Raw genomic sequence first — 9,426 nt, 5'->3', positions numbered from 1 at the left:
TAAATACACTGACCAACATGTGGATAAATATACTGACCAGTGTGTGGATAAATACACTGACCAGTGTGTGGAGAAAGACACTGACCAGTGTGTGGATAAGTATACTGACCAGTGCGTGGATAAATACATTGACCAGTGTGTGGATAAATACACTGACCAATGTGTGGATAAAGGACACTGACCAGTGTGTGGATAATGGTCACTGACCAGTGTGTGGATAAATACACTGACCAGTGTGTGGAGAAAGACACTGACCAGTGTGTGGATAAATACACTGACCATTGTGTGGATAAATACATTGAGCAGTTTGTGGATAAATACACTGACCAGTGTGTGGATAAACACACTGACCAACATGTGGATAAATATACTGGCCAGTGTGTGGAGAAAGACACTGACCAGTGTGTGGTTAAATATACTGACCAGTGCGTGGATAAATACATTGACCAGTGTGTGGTTAAATACACTGACCATTGTGTGGATAAATACATTGAGCAGTTTGTGGATAAATACACTGACCATTGTGTGGATAAATACACTGACCAGTGCATGGATAAATACACTGACCATTGTGCGGATAAATACATTGAGCAGTTTGTGGATAAATACACTGACCAGTGTGTGGATAAATACATTGAGCAGTTTGTGGATAAATACACTGACCATTGTGTGGATAAATACACTGACCAGTGTGTGGATAAATACATTTAGCAGTTTGTGGATAAATACACTGACCATTGTGTGGATAAATACACTGACCAGTGTGAGGATAAATACACTGACCATTGTGTGGATAAATACGCTGACCATTGTGTGGTTAAATACACTGACCAATGTGTGGATAAAGTACACTGACCAGTGTGTGGATAATAGTCACTGACCAGTGTGTGGATAAATACACTGACCAATGTGTGGATAAATACACTGACCAGTGTGTGGATAAAGAATACTGACCAGTGTGTGGATGAAGGCACTGACCAGTGTGTGGATAAAGACACTGACCAATATGTGGATAAATATACTGACCAGTGTGTGGATAAATACACTGACCAGTGTGTGGATAAATACTCTGACCAGTATGTGGATAAATACACTGACCAGTGTGTGGATAAAGACACTGACCAGTGTTTCGATGAAGACACTGACCAGTGTTTGGATAAAGACTCTATCCAGTGTGTGCATAAATACACTGACCAGTGTTTGGATAAAGGACACTGACCAGTGTCTGGTTGAAGACACTGACCAGTGTGTGGATAAATACACTGTCCCGTGAGTGGATGAATACACTGACCAGTGTGTGGATATATAAACTGACCAGTGTGTGGATAAAGACACTGACTAACGTGTGGATAAATATATTGAACTGTGTGTGGATGAAGCCACTGACCAGTGTTGGGATGAAGACAATAACCAGTGTGTGGATAAAGACACTGACAAACGTGTGGATAAATATATTGACCAGTGTGTGGATAAATACACTGACCAGTGTTGGGATGAAGAAAATAACCAGTGTGTGGATAAAGACATTGACAAACGTGTGGATAAATATATTGACCAGTGTGTGGAAAAATACACTGACCAACGTGTGGATTAATATACTGACCAGCGTGTGGAAAAATATATTGACCAGTGTGTGGATAAATACACTGACCAGTGTTGGGATGAAGAAAATAACCAGTGTGTGGATAAAGACATTGACAAACGTGTGGATAAATATATTGACCAGTGTGTGGAAAAATACACTGACCAACGTGTGGATTAATATACTGACAAGCGTGTGGAAAAATACACTGACCATTGTGTGGATAAATACACTGACCAGTGTTGGGATGAAGACAATAACCAGTGTTTGGATAAAGACACTGACCAGTGTGAGGATTAATACACTGACCAGCGTGTGGAAAAATACACTGACCCGCGTGTGGATAAATACACTGACCATTGTGCGGATAAATACATTGAGCAGTTTGTGGATAAATACACTGACCAGTGTGTGGATAAATACATTGAGCAGTTTGTGGATAAATACACTGACCATTGTGTGGATAAATACACTGACCAGTGTGAGGATAAATACACTGACCATTGTGTGGATAAATACACTGACCATTGTGTGGTTAAATACACTGACCAATGTGTAGATAAAGGACACTGACCAGTGTGTGGATAATAGTCACTGACCAGTGTGTGGATAAATACACTGACCAATGTGTGGATAAATACACTGACCAGTGTGTGGATAAAGAATACTGACCAGTGTGTGGATGAAGGCACTGACCAGTGTGTGGATAAAGACACTGACCAATATGTGGATAAATATACTGACCAGTGTGTGGATAAATACACTGACCAGTGTGTGGATAAATACTCTGACCAGTATGTGGATAAATACACTGACCAGTGTGTGGATAAAGACACTGACCAGTGTTTCGATGAAGACACTGACCAGTGTTTGGATAAAGACTCTATCCAGTGTGTGCATAAATACACTGACCAGTGTTTGGATAAAGGACACTGACCAGTGTCTGGTTGAAGACACTGACCAGTGTGTGGATAAATACACTGTCCCGTGAGTGGATGAATACACTGACCAGTGTGTGGATATATAAACTGACCAGTGTGTGGATAAAGACACTGACTAACGTGTGGATAAATATATTGAACTGTGTGTGGATGAAGCCACTGACCAGTGTTGGGATGAAGGCAATAACCAGTGTGTGGATAAAGACACTGACAAACGTGTGGATAAATATATTGACCAGTGTGTGGATAAATACACTGACCAGTGTTGGGATGAAGAAAATAACCAGTGTGTGGATAAAGACATTGACAAACGTGTGGATAAATATATTGACCAGTGTGTGGAAAAATACACTGACCAACGTGTGGATTAATATACTGACCAGCGTGTGGAAAAATATATTGACCAGTGTGTGGATAAATACACTGACCAGTGTTGGGATGAAGAAAATAACCAGTGTGTGGATAAAGACATTGACAAACGTGTGGATAAATATATTGACCAGTGTGTGGAAAAATACACTGACCAACGTGTGGATTAATATACTGACCAGCGTGTGGAAAAATACACTGACCATTGTGTGGATAAATACACTGACCAGTGTTGGGATGAAGACAATAACCAGTGTTTGGATAAAGACACTGACCAGTGTGAGGATTAATACACTGACCAGCGTGTGGAAAAATACACTGACCCGCGTGTGGATAAATACACTGACAAGTGTGTGGATAAAAGACACTGTCCAGCATGTGGATGAAGACACTGACCAGTGTGTGGATAAAGACACTGACCAGTGTGAGGATAAATACACTGACCATTGTGTGGATAAATACATTGACCAGTGTGTGGATAAATACACTGACCATTGTGTGGATAAATACACTGACCAATGTGTGGATAAAGAAATTGGCCAGTTTGTGGGTAAATACACTGACCAATGTATTGGATAAATACACTGACCAGTGTTTGGATAAATACATTGACCATCGTGTGGATAAATACACTGACCAATGTAATGGATAAATACTCTGACCAGTGTTTGGATAAATACATTGACCAGCGTGTGGATAAATACACTGACCATTGTAATGGATAAAGGTGCTGCTCAGTGTGTCGATTAAGGCACTGAACAGAGTGTGGATAAAGACTGTCCAGTGTAGTCGGTAAATACACTGACCAGTGTGTGGTAAAAGACACTGACCAGTGTAACAGACAATGACATTGGCCAGTGTATAACATCCAGACTCACACTCAGCCACACATATTTGTACATACAGACAGAGACTTTTTTCCCCCTTTGTTCTTGGGATGTGACTGTTGCTGGTAAGACCAGCGTTCATTGCCTATCCCTAATTGACTTTGAGCAGGTGGTGGTGAGCCAGTTACATGGAGTGTTTTGCTGGGCCATTTGGCCAGACACTGAGCAGTGTGTGGATAAAGACTGACCATTTAGTGAACCAGATAGATTTTTAACAACCATCCAGTAGTTTCATGATTATTATTAATATGACTGGTATATTATTCCAGATTTAATAATTAATTGAATTTAAATTCCCCAGCTGCCTTGGTGGGATTTGATCTCTTGTCTCCAGAGCATTAGTCTAGGCTTCTAGATTACTAGGTTGGTAACATTACCACTAGTCTGCCTTCCCCTTAAAACATATACACATCAGTGTACACACAGCCATGCATATTCAGATGTACGCACACAGATGTACACATTCAGACATAGACATGCATAGATACATTCAGACACACACAGTTGAGCACAAATACATTCTCAGACACACATACAGATACAACAAATGCAATGAGCTCTAATGTGTTTTTGTAGAGTGGGGGAATTAAGCCATGGCCACAGCCCAAGACATTTTCTTGTCCATTTCCCACTCCATCGATACTGATCTAGGGGTTCTGGATGATTCAGAGTTCCAGTGCCGCAATGTTTTTGTCTTATTCTCAAGATAGATTTGTTCATTGTAACAAAAGTTCCTGCTGACTCCAAATTGGCACTACAATAGAAAATGCAATTCTGTCAGAATTAAAAGACTTTCATTTGTGAAGTGCCTTGTCGAGAGTGTCAGAAGGTTCTTAAGTGCAACTTATGCCGACTCACTGTGAAGGACAGTGAATCATCAATGTCGTCTCCTCGAGCTGCTGGGATGCAAGTGCCAACTGCCCTCTGGTACCTTGCCCTTCATCTATGAGTGCAGGCCATGTTTGTCATTATGCGGTCCAACTGGGGAAGGCATTACAGCAGAGACAATACCGTCTTCACCCTGTACTTCGGTCACTAGATCGCAAGCAGGAGTCGGAGCCATGGCTGTCAATGACACTTCCCTTTCCAGCCTTGGGGCACTGAGGACAATTGGAGGTGCTCCAGCATCGGACTGCCTGAGATCAACTAACAACACAGACCAGGAATCCAACCTGGCACCTTCTATGGTCTGTATGGCCCAGTTACATACCGTGCATTGCCTTTACTCCCCACATTAGTCCCTGCCTTTGTCCAACATAATGCATGATCCTCAGACTGTCCTGAATTAATGAGTCCTTTAATTCTGAATTGATCAGAGAGAGTCAGCATGGATTTGTAAAGGATAAGTTGTGCCTAGTTGAATTTTTTAAGGTTACTAACCTGGTAGATAAGGGAGTGTCAATGGAGGTTTCAGAGTTAGGAAACAGAGAGTAGAAATACTGGGTATGTTCTCAAACTGGCACGCTAGTAGTGTTGAACAGGATCTGTACTGGGACCACAGCTTTTCATTATATTTATAAACGACTAAGATGAAGGAATAGCAAATGCGATATCTATGTTTGTTGATGACACTAAGCTAGGTGGCACATTAAATAGTGTAGATGGGAGATGAAAGTTGCAGATGGATATTGATAAAATGAGCAGGCAGAACTATGGCAGATGGAACTCAATGTGGCGATGTCTGAGGACATCCACTTAGGGCCTAATAAAGCTGGATCCAAAATGGTGAGACGCTGGGAACTGTGGAGGAGCAGGAAGATTTAAGGGTTCAAGTGCAGAAATCATTAAAGGCTAGTGGACAGGTACAAAAAGTAATTAGAAGGCTGATTGAATATTGGCCTTTATCTCAAGGGGGCTGGATCACAAATGGGTAGAAGTTATGTTCCTGTTCTGTAAAGCTCTAGTTAGACTCCACTTAAAGTACTGCATTCTGTTCTGGGCACTGCATCTCAGGAAGGATATATTGGCCTTGGAGGGGGTGCAGCACACAATCATTAGAATGATACTGGGGCTAAAAGGGTTAAATTATGATGCCACGTTGCATAAACCAGGTTGGCAGTCCCTTGAGTATAGAAGATAAAAGGGTGATCTAATTGAGGTGTTTTAACTAGTTGAGCTGTGGGGCTTTCACAATCCAGCCACATTCTTACCCAGGCTCCAAGCACGTTTTGTGCATTTCCCAGCCTGGTCATTGGGTAGGGATCAGGAATGAGAAGCTTAGGCCTGTTGTACAATGCCAATGACTGGTAAATAGCCTGGACACTCTGCCTGGACAGTGGGTGCAGTTGGCCATGCTGCACAAAGGCAATGCACTTAGAATAACGTTTGAAACTTGCATTGAGAATCTAAGGATTGTTTTCCTTAGAGAGAAGGCTGAGAGGTGATTTGATAGAGATATTCAAAATCATAAGGAGTCTGGACAGATAGGGAGAAACTGTTCCCGCTCGTGAAAGGATCGAGAATGAGAGGGCACAGATTTAAGGTAATTGCCAACAGAAGCAACGGCAACACGAGGAAAAACTATTTCACGCGGCGAATGGTTAAGGTCTGGAATGCACTGCCTGAGAGGGTGGTGGAGGCAGGTTCAATTGAAGCATTCAAAAGGGAATTAGACTGTTATATGAAAAGGAAGAATGTGCAGGGTTACAGGGAGAAGGCAGGGGAATGGCACTAGGTGAATCACTCCTTCAGAGAGCTGGTGCAGACACGATGGGCTGAATGGCCACCTTCTCTGCTGCAACAATTCTGTGATTCTTAAAAAGAGGCAAAACGATGAGAGTGCAGAGAGAACATAAATCTCCAAATTATCTCATAAGCAGATTTATTTTGCTATATGTACTTTAATGTAAAATATAGAGGCACTGACACAGATATATAACATCACTAGAATCCAGTGGTGTAAAGTCGGGGCTGTAACTTTCTCTTTAATTGGCCAATTGTTTGGCCCAAGGCGGTAGTTTCATGTTTGATGAGTTCTTACTGAGTGAATGGGCCTGAACGAGTCTATCATTGGACACTCGTGTGTGTGTGTGTTCTCCACATCAGGGACCTAACGTTAACAAGAATCAGCTGAAATTGACATTCCCGCCTTTATGACGCAATCAGGATGGGTTATAAAAGAGATGAAGCGGAAGGGTAGGAAGGAGTAAAATTCAGGAGGGAGGAGTGGACGAAGTAAAGGGAGCTGGAGGAAGGCGCCTGAGAGGAGTGGGCTTGTTGGGTTGTCTTGAGTTTAATTGAGATATCAGTGAAGGTCCGTCTTTAACCTCTTGTAGGAAAAGGAAAGCCCTCTGGACAATTCCATTGCACCCAAGCCTCAGTGAGCTTCTTCCTGCTGACCCTCTCCATTTATATTGGGAAGAGAGCGGGAGTCCCCATCCATCCTGCCAGTTAGTGTCCCGGGGCTGGTGTAATGATGAGTCGCTTAGCCCTCAGTGCCATCGCCCAGAAGCTGCAGTTCTCCAGCAGTGAGGAGGAGGAGGAAGAGGTCAAGTTCTGTGACCTTCTTCGAGCCCAGGAAGAAGCTGCCGCCTCCTCGGCCTCTAGGAGAGGATGTGTCTCCCCCTTCAGCCGCTTCCCAGTCGGTGCTGAGTTGGCTGTGTTCCCCGGGGAGAGGAAGCCGGCCCGGAGCCCCAGGATTCGCCGGTCTGGGCGAAGCGAGTGTCCCGGGACACCCATTGATTGTATGAACTGGAGGAAGCTGCGGCTCTGTGACACCCCTTACACTCCCAAGGTGGGTCTCGCAGCCTCTTCACTCTTCACTCCTCTACAGTGTTTTCCAATGATTAACTTAGTGCAGAACCGTGAACTCTAGTAGCATTTCTGAAAGTGCTCTAACTCCCTGCGTTTGGGTTCCTGTCTGGTGATGACTTCTGATAATTTTTAGTTGACCTGTTGTAAATCTAGACTAAAGTGAACTTTTTCACCGATGTTTTTCAAGGATATTAAGCAATTAGCCACCCTACAGCTTTCTCTAACCTGGCTCTATCTGGGCTGGAAGATGGGAAGTCGCGGGTGTGTTTCGGGAGTTTGAGGATCTTTGAGCCATAGCTTGAATTCGACATCTATTAATAGATTTGATGAAGGAATGGATTTGTATTCCTTCCTCTCGCAACACAACAAACAGAATGCCGAACTCTGGAGAAAGGTGTGATTACACTATACTCTATTTTAACAAATAAATTTGAGCTGAAATACTCAGCAGGTCTGGCAGTTTTCTGTGGAGAAAGTTAGTTAACATTCCGTGTTGATTTTTCTGAAAGGTCACAGACCTGAAACATTAACTCGCTTCCTCTCTCCTCAGATGCTGCCAGAACTGTTGAGTATTCCCAGCACTTTGTTTTATTTCAGATTTCCAGCATCAGTATTTTGCATTTACTGAACTCTGCTATAGTCAGGCCAAAACCTCTAGCACCGGAGCCAGGTCTATTCGCTGGGGCACAAGGGAGACGGTTAAGTGTTGGGGTAGGGCCAAAAGAAGCCATGAAATTGATCCTGAAGCTTTATACAAAGCAAAATACTGCAGGTGCTGGAAATCTGTTTTTATTAGAGTGCTGGAAATACTCAGCAGGTCAGGCAGCATCTGTGGAGAGAGAAACAGTTAATTGTTTCAGGTCAGTGACCTTTTATCAGAACTGAATTTTTCAGCCTTGGAGGTGACTGAGAAGGGATCTCCTAAAGGTGGAAAAGGCAGTTTTAGAAAATGACTTCAAACTAGAGGGTTAGCATGATCAGGTCCAGATTCAAGGCCAACTTCTAACTAATCTCAATGTCTGCATACAGTGCAGTGGAGACACAAGTCTCAATCATTTAAACAGCTGGATGTTGTGCTGAGAGCTTCTAGTATCTTCCTGAATGGCCTTCCTTGTCTGTCATTGCATTGACTGTTTCCTGTCTGACACTGGATAAGTCAGAACCACCTTTTGTCTATCACTAAAACAGATGCCACCCTCTTCTACCAGCCTGTATTCCAACATCCTTGGCAGTCTCCTTCAGCCACGCCAGAGTTGCTTGATTCTGACCTCAACATTGTCCCTGCCTTACCTAGTACTGCAAAGCTGCTTTCTCTCACTGCATGCCCACTGCCCTGCAGCCCTACCCCACCCCCCAGTACTGTTGAAACCTTTATCCACATCTATTACCTTGGCTCAAATATTTCTAGTGCTCACTTTGCTAGTCTTGCTACTTGCAAGCTGGTAGAAAGACTGCATCCCATGCCCTCACCCATACAGCATTACCAAGCTCCATTTGGCCGTCTGTCTTCAAATCCCTGTGGTGTGTTGTTCACTCAATCTGATTTCCAGCTGTACATTTCTAAGAACACCATCCACACTCCAACACTGGGTAAGGGGCACACTTTCAATGAAAGTAAATCTAGGGTTGCTATTTGGATGTTCTTCACATACTGACTCATGATGGACCTTGACAATGACATTTATTGCCCATCCTTAATTCACCTTGAGAAGGTGGTGATGAGCTGCCACCTTGAACCACTGCAGTCCATGTAGTGCAGGTACACCCACAGTGGCATTAGGGAGGGAATTCCAGGATTTTGACCTGGTGTTGAAGGAATGCTGATGTAGTTCCAAGTCAGGATGGTGTATGGCTTGGATGGGAACTTGCAGGTGGTGTTCCCATGTATTTGCTG

The 9,426-nt window shown here is 43.3% G+C and overlaps 1 protein-coding gene across 1 annotated transcript in view; it reads left to right on the top strand.

Annotated features, from left to right (window-relative positions):
• Positions 1-7,194: 7,194 nt before the first annotated feature.
• Positions 7,195-9,426, top strand: part of LOC137379892 (wee1-like protein kinase 2-A) — a 59,960-nt gene continuing 57,728 nt past the window's right edge. The window contains exon 1 of the mRNA XM_068051297.1: positions 7,195-7,512. Within this exon, the coding sequence (XP_067907398.1) occupies positions 7,195-7,512 (318 nt within the window). The remainder of the gene's footprint in view (positions 7,513-9,426) is intronic.

The sequence above is a fragment of the Heterodontus francisci genome, chromosome 18 (genome assembly GCF_036365525.1).
Source record: "Heterodontus francisci isolate sHetFra1 chromosome 18, sHetFra1.hap1, whole genome shotgun sequence".
Lineage (NCBI taxonomy): Eukaryota > Metazoa > Chordata > Chondrichthyes > Heterodontiformes > Heterodontidae > Heterodontus > Heterodontus francisci.
Note: the sequence above shows the minus strand (reverse complement) of the source record. Positions and strands in the feature narration are given on the sequence as shown.